General features: G+C 44.8%; 1 protein-coding gene across 3 annotated transcripts in view; it reads right to left on the reverse strand.

Annotated features, from left to right (window-relative positions):
* Positions 1-20,707, reverse strand: part of LOC139749519 (protein CBFA2T2-like) — a 330,017-nt gene extending 309,310 nt beyond the window's left edge. For all 3 annotated transcript variants that reach the window (XM_071663482.1, XM_071663476.1, XM_071663483.1), the window contains exons 1-2: positions 19,560-20,707; positions 1,859-1,999 (exon numbers count right to left, since the gene is read on the reverse strand). In XM_071663482.1, the coding sequence (XP_071519583.1) occupies positions 1,859-1,997 (139 nt within the window). In that variant the 5' untranslated portion in view covers positions 1,998-1,999; positions 19,560-20,707. The remainder of the gene's footprint in view (positions 1-1,858; positions 2,000-19,559) is intronic.
* Between the last annotated feature and the right edge of the window lie 2,281 nt (positions 20,708-22,988).

The following is a 22,988-nucleotide window of genomic DNA, read 5'->3' on the forward strand; positions in this document are numbered from 1 at the left end:
GGTGGTGGGAGACGTGGCAGACTACTGATAGTGGGAGATGTCTGGTGTGAGGTGGAGGTGGTGGGAGACGTGGCAGACTACTGATAGTGGGAGATGTCTGGTGTGAGGTGGAGGTGGTGGGAGACGTGGCAGACTACTGATAGTGGGAGATGCCTGGTGTGAGGAGGAGTTGGTGGGAGGAACTGGGATGTACATGGAGTTACACACACCCAAAGTCCCAGAAGGTGGTCTGGCCTTAACACTACTTAAAAAAAAAAGCAGTTCCCTTAAAAGTAGTCGACGAAAAGGATAGCAAAGCAAAGGTCCCCCCCACCTCCTCCTTCCACATCCCCTCCGGCAACACGCCGGACGTGAAACAGGTAGACAAGAATACCTCTGCTGACCCAAGCTATGAACGTGTATACAGGAAGGATTCCTGTACCCAATATGTCAATAAACATATTAGGATAAGAGAGAAAGAACCCCGTCATAACTGGACCTTATCTTCACACATATTAGTATGGAAGCTGACAATATTTCATGTGAGACGAAACTCAAAGGTATGATATAATGGAGGAAACTACAAAATTCCACAATTTCTATTATAAAGCAAACTGGGAAACGTAGTTCAGTAGCCAGGATCCAGGGCATTGTGGTGGAAGGTTTGGTGAGATTACATCGCAACAGGAACGTGGATACCTCGAGCCTATCAAACAGATAGGAAATATCGAGATGAGACAGAGTAATGGATGTAAAAAGAAAAAAAAAAAAGATGTCAACAAGCAAATAAGCTTCGTGATCTGTTGTGATCATGTGGTCGAGACTCGAGCCAGCCAGCATGTGTATGGTACGAGGGAAACAATGAACGAATGTAGCAGGATAAGAAATGAGGAACTTTGAACAATGCGGACAAGGCAGGAGATGATCTAGAACGATTCCATACATTCATCATGAGATTAACAGGTAAGGAGCAGCTAATGAGGCTAAGGGATTCAGAGGGAAGAGTTGTAGAGGCTGATGATGTAAGGATATGTGAGGATGTGAATGACAAGTTCAACAGTGTTGTCACAACACTGGAAGACATAGAGCTAGAGCCTCGACACCTGGCACGTGGGATGAGCAGCAGGAGGAGGAGGTCATGGAAAACAGTGAGGTATAAAGAGATGATATAAACACAACATTACAGGGTTCTGGCCCCATAAGGCTCATGGTCTCATGAAATATCGCCAGTGGGTAGATACACTGGACATACCACTTGAAATATTGTCACTGGGAAAAGTTAGTGTGATGGGAGGGGATGAAAGCAAACGCCATACGTGTCTATAAGAGAGGCAATGAACGAGGATGATTAGAGGCAGTTCACAAGAAGGGACCAACCAGGGTACAACTGCCTCCCTCGACTGTACTAGTGGGTAATTACAAGCAGTTGAAAGAAACAAGCAGTAGGACACTAGCAATGTGATGCAAGCAGTAAGACTAACTGCTCATTAAATATTCAAAAAGACACAAGCAGCAAGATATCAGCAGGAGGACAAACAGTAGGACGAGCAGAGATACAAGCAGTAAGCCATGCAATAAGGTAAAAGATACAGACAATATGAGATATAAAGATTTAGACATATGCTCGACGAACTACAAGCAGGTCAGATAAACAAGCAGTAAGAGACACAAGCCGTATGAAAGTAGTAGTAAGATAAGAGCCGTGAGAGAGAGCCTGGTAGGGGAGGCAGCAGCTCAGCACGGCGGCCATCGCCCGCACCAGACAGCTGTATATTTTGGTAATATTAGCGACGCGGCTCCGCTGGTAATGAAGGGGATTAAATTCGCGTCATGATCGGCGAGGATTCGGAAAATCTACTTTAATCGCCTGTAAGCCTACCTTTGCTCCGGGTGGCGCGCGCGTCCTGATTGGTCAGGCCCTGGACCAATGACGACGTCCGGGAGTCATTGGCAGCTTCCTGATTGGCCAGCTCGTCCTTGCCGCCTTCCCGCTCCTGCTTGATGCTCTTGGGTTCCATCCCTGCAACAACAACACAACCAGTTTACACCTCACACTATCTCAGGCAAACGTCCAACCATAACCTCATTCTTATCATAACATTATATATATATATATATATATACGAATAAAGACACGGCAAACAGACAGTGATAACTCATAGATTAATACGAACAGAGAAAGAGGTTGTAATTAAACAGACAGACTCAGGAAGAGACAGACAAGCAGACAGATAGCAGGATAAGCTCACATACCGACACACGGACAGACCCACATTAGCTCAGGCACAACTGTGCGTCCCAGGTGTACGCAATCACGGGCTGACTGGCTGGGGAGGTAATGTCATTTTTAGTTGGTCCGGCTGAGCTGCATGCAGGGGGTAGGGGTGGCCAGCCCTGGGGCGTTCATCCCGGCCAGTAACGGCCGCCGCCCGCCTCAGGTCACCCTTTATACCGCCGCCACTTGCGTCATGGTCGCCTTATCAAGGTAGCCCGCTGATCCAGCCTCCGGCCGAATGTGTTCCCTCATGAGGCCAGCAAATTAACAGTGGCTGGCCAGGGAAGGAGACATGTGGGTAGATGGTAGATAGACACATGGCTAGACAGTCGTCACGGGAGCTTACAGGAGTTCGATGTCGTTGTGGTGCCCAACTATAACTCTAGGACGAAGGACTCTGGTGGTAGGAAGCGCCGATATGGTACATTAACCATCTGGTGAGGTTCACTGAGGTGATGGTACTGAGGTGAGTGCGCGCGCCTCCTGTACATCAAAATACAGAGGCAGAAGAGAAAGTGAAGGTAACAAAAGACGAAACAAGAACCAGAGCGAGAGGTGCAGACACAGGACATGCGGGCGGGCCTCACGCCCACACCTCCCGTTATCTTCGGCCACAACTATCCTACCAAACCTGCCCTCAACAACCATCACCAATATCAGTAGCAACAATGATCATTCGTCACGAACCACAGGGGGGTCGTCCGACCGGCACCTGTGTGAGCGACAATCATTTGTCGTCAAAGATTCTGTAAGATGCGTCATCCACCCAGTAATGCAGGAGCTTCTATAGTGGCGTCGTGGGATCACAGTTGCAGTGGCAACAAATCACAGAGGTTGAGGGTGCGGGCGCCCTCACCACCACAGCGTACCCATCACCCCCCCCCCCCCTTCCCCCGTGGCCCATTTCTTGCCAAGCTTCCCCTCCATCCGTCGCACCACTTCCCTTCCTTCGTTTGTTCTCGATCAACCCCTGCTCTACCCTCATGCACTCAACCCTTTACCTGGCTACTACCGCTCCTCCACACTGTCTTCTTTCTTTCTTCCATCTATCGACAGATCACAACCACAGTGCCATTCTCTCTTCCTGGACGACCACAACCACATTGCCATTCTCTCTTCCTGGACGACCACAACCACAGTGTCATCTTCTCTTCCTGGACGACCACAACCACAGTCTCATCTTCTCTTCCTGGACGACCACAACCACATTGCCATCCTCTCTCCCTGGACGACCACAACCACAGTGTCATCCTCTCTTCCTGGACGACCACAACCAGTTATCTTCTCTTCCTGGACGACCACAACCACAGTGTCATCTTCTCTTCCTGGACGACCACAACCAGTGTCATCCTCTCTTCCTAGACGACCACAACCACAGTGTCACCCTCTCTTCCTGGACGACCACAAACAGTGTCATCCTCTCTTCCTACACAACCACAACCACAGCGTCATCCTCTCTTCCTGGACGACCACAACCACAGTGTCATCTCTTCCTGGACGACCACAACCACAGTGCCATCCTCTCTTCCTGGACGGCCACAACCACAGTGTCATCTCTTCCTGGACGACCACAACCACATATTTCCTTTTCTTGACCTGATTCTGTAGGATGGGAGAAGCAGTGTTACCACCACATCCTGAGCTGCAACTATGGGATGACGACCAGTGTTACCACTGCATCCTTATGTAGAACTGTAGGAACGTACATACGTCCGCCTGGCCTGATGTGTCCAACTTGGTTAGTTCCAAGAGTTCTTATTGTTCCACTTGTTCTTCATGTTCTGTTCTGTCTTAACACTTCCATTACTAGTTCTGTTTATCGTTAAAATGGATCCCTTTGGAGTGGTGTTTGTTTCCCGTCATAAACTGTTTCCTTTCCATGTTTTTCTTTTCCTTCCATTCCTTTTTCCTGTTGTTACTTACCTTGTCCTATCTTCCATTCCTTACTCCAGCTCTTCCTTCTCTCATTCCTCTTATTCCATTCCTTCTTCCTCCTTTTCCTTTTCACTGCATTTCTTGTTCCTTTCCCTTTTTTTCTTATTCCACTCTTTCTTTCAAATGTTCCTTGTTTCTACTGTTCCTTCCCTATCTCTTTTCCCTCCACTCTTTGTTCATACTCTCGCATCACTTTCTCCTTTAATTCATTTCGTGTTCCTAACTGTTCCATTCCTGGTTTCAGATGTCATTTTCTTCAGTACCACTCATGAGATCCTCTCTCTCTCTCTCTCTCTCTCTCTCTCTCTCTCTCTCTCTCTCTCTCTCTCTCTCTCTCTCTCTCCTACACACAACCTTGGCAGCCCCCGGTATAAACGTCTCACTTTCGTAAACACACCAATAACTTGGCCCCAGGACCCTGCCCTGGGAGAGCCGTCCACAGCCCCAGGACCCTGTCCTAGAGAGGGCCATCCACAGCCCCAGGACCCTGTCCTGAGAGGGCCATCCACAGCCCCAGGACGCTGCCCTGGGAGGGCCATCCACAGCCCCAGGACGCTGCCCTGGGAGGGCCATCCACAGCCCCAGGACCCTGCCCTGGGAGGGCCATCCACAGCCCCAGGACGCTGCCCTGGGAGGGCCATCCACAGCCCCAGGACGCTGCCCTGGGAGGGCCATCCACAGCCCCAGGACGCTGCCCCGGGAGAGTCGTCCACAAAATAGTTGAGTCAGCCCCACAACATAGCTGGGTCCCCTCACAACTTAGCTAGGTCCTCCCCACAACATGGCAGGGTCCACCCCCAAAGCACTGCGGGCTCATCCCACAATACAGGTCCACTCTAAAACACAGCTGAGTCCGCCCTACAACATAGCTCAGTACTTTGCCACGACATAGCTGGGTCCACCCCACAACAGAGGCTAAGGCACCCCACAACATAGCTGGATCAGCCCCACAACATAGCTATGTCCGCCCTAAAACACAGCTGTGTCAGCCCCCCAATTCATTGTGAAGATCTTCACTATACTTCAGGCTGAATATACTGGATACTGAAGTTATGAAAATGATAAAAAGAAATAAGAAAAGCATAGCTGGGTCTGCCCATCAACATAGCTGGGTCCGCCCTTCAACATAGCTACGTCCGCTCCAAAACATAGCTGGTGCACCCCACAACATAGATACGTCCGCCCCACAACATAACTAGATCCGCCCTAAAACACAGATGGGTCCACCGCACAATAAAATTGGTCCGCCGTACAACAAACCTAGGTCCGTACCACAACATAGCAGGGTCAGACCCGCAACATATAACGGTACCACAACCCCTCACCATCACCTCGGTACCACAACCCCTCACCATCAGCACGGTACCACAACCCCTCACCATCAGCACGGTACCACAACCCCTCACCATCAGCACGGTACCACAACCCCTCACCATCAGCACGGTACCACAACCCCTCACCATCACCTCGGTACCACAACCCCTCACTATCACCTCGGTACCACAACCCCTCACCATCAGCACGGTACAACAACCCCTCACCATCAGCGCGTACCACAACCCCTCACCATCACTCGGTACCACAAACCCTCACCATCACCGGTACCACAAACCCTCACCATCAGCACGGTACCACAACCCTCACCATCAGCACGGTACCACAACCCCTCACCATCAGGACGGTACCACAACCCCTCACCATCACCTGGTACCACAACCCCTCACCATCAGCACGGTACCACAACCCCTCACCATCAGCACGGTACCACAACCCCTCACCATCAGCATGGTACCACAACCCCTCACCATCAGCACGGTACCACAACCCCTCACCACGGTACCACAACCCCTCACCATCAGCACGGTACCACAACCCCTCACCATCAGCACGGTACCACAACCCCTCACCATCAGCACGGTACCACACCTGGAGGTACCTACCACCACGGGAGATCGTGCAGGAGGGAGCCCCCGCTCCCCACCAACAACCATCAGGGGGTCAGGAAGTATGGTACAATAACAACATAGTGCCGGACATTATCCCGGGGCATCATGTTACTCCCGTCCATCATACATACACACATCTCTCAAGTGTGTACAGCGTGAGGGAGAGGACAGGTGTGCTCTGTTCTTAAGGTTTGGTTTCCTGGTGTTGGAGAAGGCGATTTAACCCATGCAGGCCACTATAAGATCCTTGCCTCTCATCACCATCACATGACAACCGTCAGTAAGTTGTTCATGTGATACATACACACACACTCCACCACCCTACACCTTCCCAGCCGCGTAAGCCATCATCACATGCACACCAACTCACTACCAAAATCTATATAAAAAGAAAGGCAGGAAGAAGGTTCAGTTATCGCCCTATAATCACAGTCTGGCGACTCGATCGTAGTTATGAAAGGCACGAACGCACAAACACTGGCCCCCAAGCGATAGATGGCGCTGGTGTTCGTGCGTCGCTTGCTTCCATCACTTTAACCTCGAGGGAAAGAAAGCCATACGTTCTCGCCCAGCTAAGTTGAGCAGACAGCATCACACAATACGTGTCACGCGCATTCATGCTGAGCGGTGAGCAACCACGACTCACGTGCAGTCATGCACGTGGCAAGCGCCTGTAAAGAACCAGTAAATATACAAGCACGTCTGTACTACGTCTTCATGACTGTACGGACGACGTACACTGACCATGAGCAACACCAACTTCTGTCACCAAACAGTAACATCTGTATATGTGTACGTGCGTATGTGCGTCCGTGCATATGTGCGTACTTGCGTATATGTGTACGTGCGTATGTGCGTCCGTGCATATGTGCGTACTTGCGTACATGTGTACGTGCGTATGTGCCTTCTCCGCGGCCGAACTGTAGCAAGTGGTGGTGCCGACGTGAGGGCGTAGCTGCCTCAGAAGGTGGTCCAGGTTTTAAGCTGTGGCAAGCTGGCCACCACAGCCGCTTTGTCTCAAGCCTTCCAGATTAAAGTTAGTTCACTACACTGACGCAGAAGGCAAACTGGCAGCCTGATATTATAATACAGGCGACCCAGCATCACAGACACCATCTGAGGGCACCAGAGCTGGACCGTCTGGCCAACAAATGCCACCCTTCACCTGGCTCAGTTATTACTGCTGCCATGTTTTCCCAACCAATGCAGGGCCTCCTAACTTGTGTGTGTGTGTGTGTGTGTATATATATATATATATATATATATATATATATATATATATATATATATATATATATATATATATATATATATATATATATATATATATATATATATATATATATATATATATATATATATATATATATATATATTGGAAAGGATCACAATTTTGCGCATAATCAAGTATATACCTATGAGTCCAAGGGGAAATGTTTCATTTTCCACGTGGACTCATAGGAAAATATATATATATATATATATATATATATATATATATATATGATCCTGGAGATAGGGGACAAAGAACTCTGCTTGTGTGTTGTTACCTGCTTGTCCTAGAAGGCGACTAAGAGGGGCGGGAGCGGGTGGCTGGAAATCCTCCCTTCCTATATTACTTTCCAAAAGAAGAAACAGAGCGAGGAACCAAGTGAGGACTTTCCCTCTAAGGCTATATACCCACTGGTGGTCCACTGTATCCCAACCACAGCCCGGTGGGGTGGGGGTGGGACTGGCTTTAATCCCTCGCGGTGGCAGCCATGTTGAGATAAATAATTCATTCTCAATGCCACCGACATCTTGTGATTTCTCCAGCTGCCACACATGGTAAGGTGTCATTAAGGCGGGTCATACACAGCACAAGGCTGTGTTGAGGTATACAGATGTCATCATACCGGGAGCCATCATGTGGCGAGGACGAACTACTTGAGTCTCAAGGTTCGGTCCTGAGGGATGTCCCGGCCAGTGGGGGGCCAGTAGGCGGTTGTACATACAACATCACGATCATGACTGACGGTAACCAGCACACAACACGAGTGGACACTACACCTCACATTAACACTTGTGGTATTGGAGTCTATACTCGTGTGTGGACATCACCCGATCGCTTATGTGTCCAAAGCGACGAAAGCTTCGAAGATGCATTGAAGCCCCGCCGAGTGAAACGACATTACATTCTTCATAAAAAAAGGTAGCCATAGGATATTACGTCGATCAAACAATGCGTTACTCTCTCACGTCACAAATGTCATATCTCTGGATTCACCGTGGTCTAATGACATGTAATCATTAAAGTAACCACTGGTACAAACATCATATTTCTACACTAACGTAATTCCTAAATGGCAAATTGTGTATTCATACGGAATATGTAAACATGATATTCATAATACATTCATTTGCAAACACTTTATTGGTATATAATTTCAATGAATAAAGAGATAACCATTTAGAAAACAGAAATACCTTATCAATTCATAAATGAGACACCTTAATATTCATAATTAATTTGAATCATTTATTGGTATTGTGTTTATCTTGTGTGTTTGTGCCAGCCACACGACCCTGATGGTGGAGGATGTGTTACTTTATCTTGTATAACATTCAGCTGTTACACTTATCTTTTCTGTTTATCTTACATGGTGAAATCAACTTTCAATCTTGAAACAAAAAATGTTTTTGGGCTAAAAAAAAAAAAAAAAAGGAAAAAAAATATCCCTAAATTATTACCTGGAAGTTTAGGGTTTGTTTGTTGTTTTTTCAGGGTTACATACTTGCTTGGAAACCTCAGTTATTATAAGGATTATTTCTCAGGCTGAATTCAAATCTTGGGTTGAACTATATGTTGGGGGACATTAAGGCCCATACGTAAGTTACTAATTGATACCCTTTTTAGAAGATTCTGCGATTAATCGCTTCGTATATATGAGGCGTGTCGGCTGTGGGAAACATTATCAAGGATTTTCCATGATTATTTCAAGTACAGAAGCGTTAAATTATACCATACTTCAGTTGTAAAATAAAAAGGTTTTTTTGGGGAAAAACAAAATCCCTTAACTATTATAACTTGCAAGTTTTCGTGAAGGTAACAAATTTGGTTGAAAACCTCAGTGTACAGATGAGTTTTCATGATAACTTGTATATATATATATATATATATATATATATATATATATATATATATATATATATATATATATATATATATATAATGGAAAGGATCACAATTATGTGCGTGATCAAGTATATTCCTATGAGTTCACGGGGAAAATGAAACACGTTTTTAATTTTCCCCTTGGACTCATAGGAATATATATATATATATATATATATATATATATATATATATATATATATTAAGGTGGTGGTTTGATCGAGTAAGTAACGTAAGGGTAAGAGAGATGTGTGGAAATAAAAAGAGCGTGGTTGAGAGAGCAGAAGAGGGTGTTTTGAAGTGGTTTGGGCACATGGAGAGAATGAGTGAGGAAAGATTGACCAAGAGGATATATGTGTCGGAGGTGGAGGGAACGAGGAGAAGAGGGAGACCAAATTGGAGGTGGAAAGATGGAGTGAAAAGGATTTTGTGTGATCGGGGCCTGAACATGCAGGAGGGTGAAAGGAGGGCAAGGAATAGAGTGAATTGGAGCGATGTGGTATACAGGGGTTGACGTGCTGTCAGTGGATTGAATCAAGGCATGTGAAGCGTCTGGGGTAAACCATGGAAAGCTGTGTAGGTATGTATATTTGCGTGTGTGGACGTGTGTATGTACATGTGTATGGGGGGGGTTGGGCCATTTCTTTCGTCTGTTTCCTTGCGCTACCTCGCAAACGCGGGAGACAGCGACAAAGTATAAAAAAAAAAAAAAAAAAAAAAAAAAAAAAAAAAATATATTAAGGTGTCTCATTTATGAATTGATAAGGTATTTCTGTTTTCTAAATGGTTATCTCTTTATTCATTGAAATTATATACCAATAAAGTGTTTGCAAATGAATGTATTATGAATATCATGTTTACATATTCCGTATGAATACACAATTTGCCATTTAGGGGTGAAAGAATACTTCCCACGTATTCCTCGCGTGTCGTAGAAAGCGACTAGAGGGGACGGGAGCGGGGGGCCGGAAATCCTCCCCTCCTTGTATTAACTTTCTAAAATGGGAAACAGAAGAAGGAGTCACGCGGGGAGTGATCATCCTCCTCGAAGGCTCAGAGTGGGGTGCCTAAATGTGTGTGGATGTAACCAAGATGTGAAAAAAGGAGAGATAGGTAGTATGTTTGAGGAAAGGAACCTGGATGTTTTGGCTCTGAGTGAAACGAAGCTCAAGGGTAAAGGGGAAGAGTGGTTTGGAAATGTCTGGGGAGTGAAGTCAGGGGTTAGTGAGAGGACAAGAGCAAGGGAAGGAGTAGCAATACTCCTGAAACAGGAGTTGTGGGAGTATGTGATAGAATGTAAGAAAGTAAATTCTCGATTAATATGGGTAAAATTGAAAGTTGATGGAGAGAGGTGGGTGATTATTGGTGCATATGCACCTGGGCATGAGAAGAAAGATCATGAGAGGCAAGTGTTTTGGGAGCAGCTAAATGAGTGTGTTAGCGGTTTTGATGCACGAGACCGGGTTATAGTGATGGGTGATTTGAATGCAAAGGTGAGTAATGTGGCAGTTGAGGGAATAATTGGTATGCATGGGGTGTTCAGTGTTGTAAATGGAAATGGTGAAGAGCTTGTAGATTTATGTGCTGAAAAAGGACTGATGATTGGGAATACCTGGTTTAAAAAGCGAGATATACATAAGTATACTTATGTAAGTAGGAGAGATGGCCAGAGAGCGTTATTGGATTACGTGTTAATTGACAGGCGTGCGAAAGAGCGACTTTTGGATGTTAATGTGCTGAGAGGTGCAACTGGAGGGATGTCTGATCATTATCTTGTGGAGGCTAAGGTGAAGATTAGTATGGGTTTTCAGAAAAGAGGAGTGAATGTTGGGGTGAAGAAGGTGGTGAGAGTAAGTGAGCTTGGGAAGGAGACCTGTGTGGGGAAGTACCAGGAGAGACTGTGTACAGAATGGAAAAAGGTGAGAACAATGGAAGTAAGGGGAGTCGGGGAGGAATGGGATGTATTTAGGGAATCAGTGATGGATTGCGCAAAAGATGCTTGTGGCATGAGAAGAGTGGGAGGTGGGCTGTTTAGAAAGGGTAGTGAGTGGTGGGATGAAGAAGTAAGAGTATTAGTGAAAGAGAAGAGAGAGGCATTTGGACGATTTTTGCAGGGAAAAAATGCAATTGAGTGGGAGAAGTATAAAAGAAAGAGACAGGAGGTCAAGAGAAAGGTGCAAGAGGTGAAAAAAAGGGCAAATGAGAGTTGGGGTGAGAGACTATCAGTAAATTTTAGGGAGAATAAAAAGATGTTCTGGAAGGAGGTAAATAGGGTGCGTAAGACAAGGGAGCAAATGGGAACTTCAGTGAAGGGCGTAAATGGGGAGGTGATAACAAGTAGCGGTGATGTGAGAAGGAGATGGAATGAGTATTTTGAAGGTTTGTTGAATGTGTCTGATGACAGAGTGGCAGATATAGGGTGTTTTGGTCGAGGTGGTGTGCAAAGTGAGAGGGTTAGGGAAAATGATTTGGTAAACAGAGAAGAGGTAGTAAAAGCTTTGCGGAAGATGAAAGCCGGCAAGGCAGCAGGTTTGGATGGTATTGCAGTGGAATTTATTAAGAAAGGGGGTGACTGTATTGTTGACTGGTTGGTAAGGTTATTTAATGTATGTATGACTCATGGTGAGGTGCCTGAGGATTGGCGGAATGCGTGCATAGTGCCATTGTACAAAGGCAAAGGGGATAAGAGTGAGTGCTCAAATTACAGAGGTATAAGTTTGTTGAGTATTCCTGGTAAATTATATGGGAGGGTATTGATTGAGAGGGTGAAGGCATGTACAGAGCATCAGATTGGGGAAGAGCAGTGCGGTTTCAGAAGTGGTAGAGGATGTGTGGATCAGGTGTTTGCTTTGAAGAATGTATGTGAGAAATACTTAGAAAAGCAAATGGATTTGTATGTAGCATTTATGGATCTGGAGAAGGCATATGATAGAGTTGATAGAGATGCTCTGTGGAAGGTATTAAGAATATATGGTGTGGGAGGCAAGTTGTTAGAAGCAGTGAAAAGTTTTTATCGAGGATGTAAGGCATGTGTACGTGTAGGAAGAGAGGAAAGTGATTGGTTCTCAGTGAATGTAGGTTTGCGGCAGGGGTGTGTGATGTCTCCATGGTTGTTTAATTTGTTTATGGATGGGGTTGTAAAGGAGGTAAATGCAAGAGTCCTGGAAAGAGGGGCAAGTATGAAGTCTGTTGGGGATGAGAGAGCTTGGGAAGTGAGTCAATTGTTGTTCGCTGATGATACAGCGCTGGTGGCTGATTCATGTGAGAAACTGCAGAAGCTGGTGACTGAGTTTGGTAAAGTGTGTGGAAGAAGAAAGTTGAGAGTAAATGTGAATAAGAGCAAGGTTATTAGGTACAGTAGGGGTGAGGGTCAAGTCAATTGGGAGGTGAGTTTGAATGGAGAAAAACTGGAGGAAGTGAAGTGTTTTAGATATCTGGGAGTGGATCTGTCAGCGGATGGAACCATGGAAGCGGAAGTGGATCATAGGGTGGGGGAGGGGGCGAAAATTTTGGGAGCCTTGAAAAATGTGTGGAAGTCGAGAACATTATCTCGGAAAGCAAAAATGGGTATGTTTGAGGGAATAGTGGTTCCAACAATGCTGTATGGTTGCGAGGCGTGGGCTATGGATAGAGATGTGCGCAGGAGGATGGATGTGCTGGAAATGAGATGTTTGAGGACAATGTGTGGTGTGAGGTGGTTTGATCGAGTAAGTAACGTAAGGGTAAGAGAGATGTGTGGAAATAAAAAGAGCGTGGTTGAGAGAGCAGAAGAGGGTGTTTTGAAATGGTTTGGGCACATGGAGAGAATGAGTGAGGAGAGACTGACCAAGAGGATATATGTGTCGGAGGTGGAGGGAACGAGGAGAAGAGGGAGACCAAATTGGAGGTGGAAAGATGGAGTGAAAAAGATTTTGTGTGATCGGGGCCTGAACATGCAGGAGGGTGAAAGGAGGGCAAGAAATAGAGTGAATTGGAGTCATGTGGTATACAGGGGTTGACGTGCTGTCAGTGGATTGAAGCAAGGCATGTGAAGCGTCTGGGGTAAACCATGGAAAGCTGTGTAGGTATGTATATTTGCGTGTGTGGACGTGTGTATGTACATGTGTATGGGGGGGGGGGGGGTTGGGCCATTTCTTTCGTCTGTTTCCTTGCGCTACCTCGCAAACGCGGGAGACAGCGACAAAGTATAAAAAAAAAAAAAAAAAAATATATATATATATATATATATATATATATATATATATATATATATATATATATATATATATATATATATTCTTTTTTCTTTTAAACTATTCGCCATTTCCCGAATTAGCGAGGTAGCGTTAAGAACAGAGGACTGGGCCTTTTTTAGAATATCCTCACCTGGCCCCCTCTGTTCCTTCTTTTGGAAAATTAAAAAAAAAAAAAAAACGAGAGGGGAGGATTTCCAGCCCCCCGCTCCCTCCCCTTTTAGTCGCCTTCTACGACACGCAGGGAATACGTGGGAAGTATTCTTAACCTCTTATCCCCAGGGATAACACACGATCGCGACTCGCGACACCCCTCCCTCCTTCAGAAGCTTCATGATACCCAGCAATCACGCACCTCTGCCACGGAACACCTGCCTCCCACCTCCTGCACTGCACCTTGGGGATCCTGCCTGCATAGTTTCATCTTGCCTTTATTCACCTCAACTGTATTCACTCAGTATAACAGTGTGCTCTTGTTCATCAGACTTCTGTTCCCCAGTGATATAACTCATCCTTCCTCAACCCAACCGTAACCCCCTCCCTCTCCCCAGGCATCCTACACCTGCCATCCCCCACCCACCCCGTCCCCTTGTCTCTAGTACAGGTCCAGGCAACATTTCGTGACCAGCTGCTAACGCCAGCACTCTACTCCCGCCCTCAGCCACCACGTGGACGCTCCTCCCCCGACCAGTTTTCTCGCTGCCTTTTCCTGCTCGCCAGCACCAGACATCCAGCATCCTGAATCGTCTCTCTCACCACCGAGTGGTCATCTCATCCACGACAGACAGACAGACACAGTCATATAACACCAATGATCCAGGACACGATCATCCTCGAGTCGTATCTATCTAATCTGCCATGTTGGCGGAATCAGTCCCACCCACCCAGATCCCCCCGCACCGGGTCACTGTGATTGCATCATGAGGCAACAGTCGCTAACTTCATTCTGCCCTCAGACCTGAGTCAGAGATCGGAGGCAACTACTTCCGACATTAACAACAGGTTCACCGCTACGGTCCCACCTGTAAACAAGACTGTGCAATCCCCCGGCGGTCACCATCGCTCAGAGACAGTCTTCTTCCCCCCACCATCACCCACAATATGGCACGGCCTCGCGACACCCGTGTCAAGGAGTCAACATGCCCCACACCACCAGTTCACCTCTGGTGTCTGGATACGTCTGGAGCCATGTGACTCCACACTGCTGGAGTCCTTCCTTACAGTCTTCATCAACACTAGCTCATCACCAGTGATGTGCTGGGTGCAGTTGTCCCCTGCGGGTTGAATTGTGCACCCGAGGCTCATTCCCTGAGCGGTTGTGCCAAAGGATCACAGGTCACATACACCACCATGTGCCTCCTGGCCTCTGACCATCCTCCCGGGCGGGGTTCTGTGATAAGCTTCAACTCCCACGGCTTCCCTCAGCTGGCCTAGAGTGGGCCATCACCAGTGCACGTCTCGCGCACTCTTCCCTTAGTCTCTACCATTACAAAAGGTAGACTCTTGAACGCTAAAGATGAAAATACTGACATCTTCACAGATGAGCAGTGGACAAATGGCCATCGTATGGCAGTCACTGCGACATCTATATATATATATATATATATATATATATATATATATATATATATAATATAGACAGATAGATATTATATAAATATATACACACACACACACACACACACATGGGGAGAAAAAATTCTACTTCTGTATTTCCTGCGTGTCTAGGCGAGTAAGAGGAGCGACACAGGGGAGCTGGACCCCACTCCCCTTCTTGTATTTCAATTACTAAGAGATGGAACACAAGAAGGAACCAAGCGAGGAGTGCTCAACCTCCTCGAAGGCTCAGGCTGAGATGTTTGAATGTGTATCGATGTAACCAAGATGAGAAGAGAAGAAAAAGGTAGTGCTTTAAAGGAAAGAGACGTGGATGCTCTGGTTTTGAGTGAAACAAAGCTCAAGAGTAAAGGGGAAGAAGTGCTCGGGAATGTCTCAGAGTCTGCTACGGAAGGGGTAGCACTACTGCTGAAGCAGGAGTTGCGAAAATGTATGAACGATTGTAAGGATGTGAACTCCAGACTGAGGTGAGTGAAAATGAAAGGTAGGTGATCAATAGCGCTTATGCACCTGGCCATGAAGAGAAAGGTGATTAGAAGCAAGTGTTTTGGTAGCAGCTGAACGAGTGTGTCTGCAGTTTTGTTACTAGAGACCAGGTGATTTACCTGTGAAAATGTGTAATGTGGCCGTTAATGGTATAATTGGAGGGCATGGCGTTTTAAGTAAAAAAGGGACATAAACAAGAAAACGTATGTGAGTAAGAAAGATAGTAAGTGTGCTTTGTTGGATTACGTACAAATTGACTGGTGTGCATAAGAAAATATTCAATGTGAATGTGCTGAGAAGGGCAGCTGGTGGGATGTCTAATCATTACCTTGTGGGGGCGTGGGTGAAGATTTGTAGAAGTTTTCGACAAAGAGGAAACGATATGGGTAAGAGAATGGTGAAAGCAAGCAAGCTTGGATAAGAGAATTATGTTAAGAAATACCAGGAGAGATTGAGCGTAGAAAGGCAAAAGGTGAGAGTAAACAAAGATGAGGGAGAGGTTGGGGACTGAATGATATTCAGAAAAGCACTGTTAGCATGTGCCAGAGAAGTGTGCGGCAGTGTGTGAGAAAAACAAAGGAACTAATGGGAACATAAGTGAAAGGGGCAAATAGAAAACTGATAACTGGTAGTGATGAGGTGGACGAGATGGATTGAGTATTATGAAGGACTATTATGTTGGACGAGATGGAGTGAGTATTATGAAGGACTATTAAATATGTTTGGTGTTAAGGTGACAGATGTAGGGTGTTGGGGTCGGGGAGATACGGGAAGTGAGACAGTCATGGACAGTAGTTTGGTGAAGAGAGGAGGTGAAATCCTTTAGATGAAACGTGACAAGGTGGCGGGAGTGGATGGTGCTGTAGCTGAATTTCTTCAGTGTATACATGGATCATGGTGAGGTGCCTGAAGACTGATGGAATATATTATAGTGCCACCGTATGAGGGCAAGGGGGACAAAGGTGAACGTTCAATCTACAGAGGTATATGTTTGTTGAGTGTACCTGGTGAATTGTATGGGAGAGTAATAATTGACAGGATGAAGGCATTTTTTGAGGGGGTGGGGCGATGTAGTTTCAGAAGTGGTTGAGGATGTAAGGATCAGGTGTTTGTTTTCAAGAATGTGTGTGAGAAATATCTAAAGAAACAGAAGTGATTTGTATGTGGCATTTATGGATCTGGGAGAAGCATATGACAGAGTTGATAGAAATGCATTGTGTAAAGTGTTACACATACATGGAGTGGGAGGAAAGCTACCAGAAGCAGCGAGAACTTTCTACCAAGAGTTTACAGCTTATATACAAGAAGGAAGAGAAGAAGGCGAGTGGTTACAGGTGAAGGATGGTCTGAGGCAGGCGTGTGTGACGTCACCAAGGCTGATTTAATTTGTTTAAGGATGGGGTGGTGAGGGAGGTAAATGCAAGTCTTGGAGGGAGGGACGACTATGCTTTATGAAGGGGGTTGGGGGCCTGGGAAGAGTCAAAATCAAGTTTAACAAAACAGATGATCAAGTTAGTTGGGGTGTTAGTCTGAATGGAGAAAATTTGGAGGAAAAGAAGTGTTTTAGATGCTGGGAGTGGACATGGCAGCAAACAAAACCATGGAAGCGGAAGCGCGTCACAGGGAGGGTGAGGGGAAGAAGGTTCTGGAAGCCTTGAGGAATGCAAAGAGATGTTATTCGGAAGGGCGAAAATGGGCATGTCTGAAGGTACAGTAGTCCCAACGAAGTTGTATGGATGCCTGATATGGGATCTAGTTGAGGATGTGCGGAGGAGGGTGGATGTGATGATAATTAAATGTTTAAGGCAAAATGTGGTGTGAGATGGCTTAAGTAAGTAGGAAAAGGGTATGACAACAATATGACTGAAAAGGTTGAAGATGGTATGCTGTAATGGTTTGGATACAGTGAGAGAAAGAGTAGGGAGAGGTCACAAGTGGAGGGTACAAGGAGAAGGGAGAGACCATATTGGAGACAGAAGGACGGCGTGAAAAACATTTTGAGTGACCAGAACCTGAACATGCAGGAGGATGAAAGGCGTGCACGGGACAGTGAACTAGAATGATGTAGCATACACTAGGACGTGCTGTCAATGGACTGATCCAAGGAATAAGAAGCAAAAAAAGAAAACTATGGAAAGGTCTACGAGGTCTGGTTGTGGACAGGAAGCTGAGTTATCAGTGCATTACACTGGACAGTTGGAGAATAGATGTCAGTGAATGAGGCCATTTCATTGTCTGTTCATGAAGCTACCTGGCTAACGCGGGGAAACGGCAAACAGGTATAAAAGTATGTGTGTGTGTGTGTATATATATATATATATATATATATATATATATATATATATATATATATATTTTTTTTTTTTTTTTTTCAAACTATTCGCCATTTCCCGCGTTAGCGAGGTAGCGTTAAGAACAGAGAACTGGGCCACTGAGGGAATATCCTCACCTGGCCCCCTTCTCTGTTCCTTCTTTTGGAAAATTAAAAAAAATTGAGAGGGGAGGATTTCCAGCCCCCCCGCTCCCTCCCCTTTTAGTCGCCTTCTACGACACGCAGGGAATACGTGGGAAGTATTCTTTCTCCCCTATCCCCAGGGATAATATATATATATATATATATATATATATATATATATATATATATATATATATATATATATATATATATATATATACACAGAAGAAAAAAATGGAGTTCCCAAAGTGCAGTTTTCTCTCCAGTTCTCTTCAATCTCTTCTTACAAAGCCTCCCATCATCTCAGGCAAACCTTAACATGGAAGTCCATTCGTATGTTAACGATCTCACATTCACATCACAACATCCTGACACCACAGTCGCAACATCAGACATGCAGCACTACAGTACACAAGTGTTGCAATGGTTCACCAAGAACACAAGCCAGCATCTCCACAGAAACCTTCAACCAATCTTCTAACCCAACACACATGGATCTTGCTCATACCCTCCAGTCATTTTGAATGGCCAATCGCTTCTTCAGAACAAAACACCAACTAATGTAAGGGTCACATACGAAAAACACGTGATGTTCACTCCCACATCAATAACACGGACACAAAAGCACCATGCAAATCTTAGGCCCTCAGAACGCTAACTGTCACCAGATTTGGACAAGAAAAAGAATCTCCAAACATCCTATTCAAACACTTCATCTATGTCTCACCTGCCTGGTCTTCCATCCTGTCAAAAGCGAATATAACAAAGCTGCATACCACACAAAATAGTACACCCAGAACAATCACTGGCTGCCTAGCATCTACAAACTCTCAACACCTTCACAATGAAATAAAGATCATCCTAGCACAGTCCATCTCAACATGCTCAGCACTCAACTCAGTCTTACATTACATCCCTCCTGACGTACACCCATCAACAACCACACTCCCCTAGACAAACACAAGTTACACTCCCCCGCTTACACTCTGGACATCCTCCACCACTAACAACACCTTGAACACAGTTTCAACATGCCCTTAGATCCTTCATGCCCACGTTGCAACTACCTTAAAGAAAACACCGAGCACTAACTACGCTATTGCCCTGCACTTTCAGCACACAGACACAGACACACACACATTATCAGAACACTTTATGACATGCGTTCCCGACCGGTGAACGTGGCCAGCTTCCTGGGCGCTGCAGGTCTCATAAGGATAGAATGGCCTACTGAGGCAGGATGGTATTTTATATATATATATATATATATATATATATATATATATATATATATATATATATATATATGCTCTTAGGAGTTTGTACAAATTTTCTAACTAGACAGTACGAAGAATAGTGAGAGATATCCCAAACATAAAGATAATAAGATAATGAGACAAACACAAGTGTAAAACTCTGAGGATTAACCCAAGCATTAGGAGAGGGCAAGTGTCACACAAGCATAACCCACACTACCAACCTGTCGATGTTACATTCCTTAGCCAAGAACCTCTGGTGGGGTAACCTCCGGCCTCCAGGAAGTGGTTAAACCTCCAGTTTCTGGCTGCACCTTCAGTGTCTGGCCTCCAGGAAGTGGCTACACCTCCTGTTTCTGGCCTCCAGGAAGTGGCCCCACCGTTAGCCTGGGCAACAGAAGCTAGCCACTACATTCAGCTTACAGAGTTTCCGAGATAACGCAAGAGAGTTATCCAACGTTTTCTGTTCGTATCTAAACACTTCCAGAGTATATGTTCTCACTTCACTACGTTTTCCAGTTTCAGTATAATTCAGACCATACGATGAATGGTCTTATATCATAATTATGGCCACATCATTCTGTACCCGGTGAATACTGTATTCTTTGAATTATGTGCCTGAACCATGTCCTGATTTTCACTAAGACTAATCAACTCTTTCCCTGCAGTATCTTCGATTTCCTTCAGCTTAATCCAAGCAACTTTCAATCCCAAACAATGATGAACAGCTTACATCTCTGGACTTTACTTTCATTTCTCTCAGTTTAAGATCTTGTCATTTGTTTTGAAATGCAAAACGCGTTTGAATTATATATTCACTTCAAACTTTTCCATCACTTTAATCAGTTTGGCAATCATTATAGATAAGAAAACTCCGTAAATTACATATTTTCCCTCTATAGTTGCCAGTTCTTTGTTTTCTCCCATTTTCTGCTGTTGGGCTTATCTGTGGCTTTCCCTTACTTTGGAAAAGTTAAATGGTTTCATCATTTCATTTAAAAAAGTGAACTCGATTAATAACAGCCGACACTGATTCACATGTTATTACCACGGTGTCAGCGCTTCTACAAGCGCCTATCGTACCTCATACTACACTTTCACGCTTATCTGCAAGGCATGTCATCACCTGACACTATACTGTTCAACGTCACACGTTCTAACACGTTCAACGAGGATCTTGATCACGGGTTTATTACTTTTGTCAGATACACAAATATGGTTGAATATAGTTAAATCGTTGTTTTGCTGATATCTACACCGAAGTTTATGTGCGCAAACCTTTCAAAAGTTGGTTAACTGAGGAATATATACAACACAATCACTTCACAGACGCGAGACACACACAGCGAGAAGCACATCCTCACTCCACCATTCCTTGTCAGCTACTGATCACTATTTACGAAGTCGCGCGCGCCCCGTTATATGCCGAGTTGCCAACATTGTTTATTTTCTTCTCTCTCCACAGTGATTGACATGATTATTATTGCCAAATTTTGTCTTCACACTAAGTCCTATTATACGTATAAAGTTGATACTTCCACTAAAATGTAAGATAATAATGCCTAATCTCAATTAAAATAAATCGACAGAAGTGTAATTAGTAACTACCCTCCTGAACATTTCGTACCCTTGATATGTAAAATCGTTGAATGATCGGAGCTTTTAGCAGGTCCTACTGTGACGGCACTCGCTCGTTAGGTGAGATAATTCTCTAGCATATCTAATGGCACTTACTTATTTTGAATTCTACGGTCTACCAGCAGAGAAACGAATGTAGTCCTTTAAAGAAGCTAAGTATGATGGTTACACAATATTACAGTAAATTTCTTAATGACTCTAATAAATGTCAATAGGATTGTGTTGCATTACATCAACAACAAATCTCAGAATGTTTAATCATGTCCAATCTTTAAGTATTGTATAGAATATTGGTCCGAGTTGTAATATGAGTTGTAGGTCCAAGGGGATGCATGCAAATAATAACAGGACGGTACCTGTTATGTTCTCTATTATGTAAGTAAATGATGAACATCAGGACAATCGTGTAGAAACGCGTGATACTGTTTTTGATTTTCTAACTTGAAGGCATGAATGCATTTGTCTCAGTAATGGATCACGTGAAGCCACACACAAGTCAATGAAACACCTCTAGTCACACACACACACACACACACACACACACACGCGCGCGCGCGCGCGGTTAAAACCACACTCCATGAATTGCAGTTTTAACTTTCATATATATATATATATATATATATATATATATATATATATATATATATATATATATATATATATATATATATATATATATATCCGCAAAAACACCATGTCCGAGTCCATATAATTTCAAAGGCAATGTCACACATCTGGTATTTTGTCATTTCTCCTCTGGCCATGATTACCATCAGCGGACGTCTGGGCATGGAACTGGCAAGGTTCCTCAAGTATTTTAGGTCCATGTATTGGGTCCGTAGGGTCTTGGTCTGAATGAGGCGTGGCACTGATGACATGCTGCAGGAGGCAGGTGTGACTTTCCTCTGGTTGCTGCAGTTTTCGACCGAGTTAAGGTCTGGGGGAGTTCCCAGGCCACTCAAACAGTTGAATATTTTTCTCTGATAACCAGTTCATCACCTGTCTAGCCTTTTGGCAGGTGGCACTATTCCGCTTGAATTCGTGGTCCTCTCCCAGATTAATGTAATGCACTCCATTCACTGTAGTGTTTTTAGGTAAGCAGTACAACCCTAACCCTTCCCACTGCACCACTAAAGCAATCCTAGATCATCTTCCACCGTCATCACTCACCCTCGTCGTCACTCACCTCCTCTGCCTTAACCCACAGTTCCTCACTCCGGTACTTGCATTTGTCTGCAAATGCGAGTCGTTTGCGTTTCATTTCCTTCGTAAGCAGGGGTTTGGCAGCTGGCTTGTGGCAGGGAATGTGAAGGCCCTTTTCCAGGCAATGTTGAATGGTTCTTTGAGAAAAATTTCTTGGAAGTTTTGGACGGCTTTTCTTGACTTCGGCGGCTGAAGTGTGGGGTTGCTTCAACACTTCTCGTCTTGGGAAGTTGTCTGTAGATGTAGAAGTGTTCACTGGGTGACCAAGGATAGGTTTGGATGCTGTGATGACGTTGTCAGGAAGGCCACGAACGCTGTCATGCAGCCGCCTGATCGTACATTCTGCGCGAACAGTACGCCGAGAAATCTTTGGTGTTCCCACATTAACTTGCTTCCTGGTCAGAATTCGGGCTCTCCTCTCCTTAACAGATGAGAGCCAACCATCTGGCAGCAAAGGTGGAAGAAATACAGCGCCCATAAGCGAACTTCCCAAAATGAAGTGACAGTTATGAGTAACGAAAGAGAATTCTTTCCTAAAGATAGCCTGAGGCACACAGAGGCGGGTCACTGGTGCTCACACCGTTAGCATTGCTACTCTCAGTAAAAAGTTATATTATAATTTCACCTTGAAAGAGCCATATGATTGTACCCACAATCTTTGAAAATATATGGAGGCGGACATGTGTTTTACGGACACTGCATATATATATATATATATATATATATATATATATATATATATATATATATATATATATATATATATATATATATATATATTGGAAAGGATCACAATTTTGCGCGTGATCAAG

This window comes from Panulirus ornatus, chromosome 7, assembly GCF_036320965.1.
Source record: "Panulirus ornatus isolate Po-2019 chromosome 7, ASM3632096v1, whole genome shotgun sequence".
Lineage (NCBI taxonomy): Eukaryota > Metazoa > Arthropoda > Malacostraca > Decapoda > Palinuridae > Panulirus > Panulirus ornatus.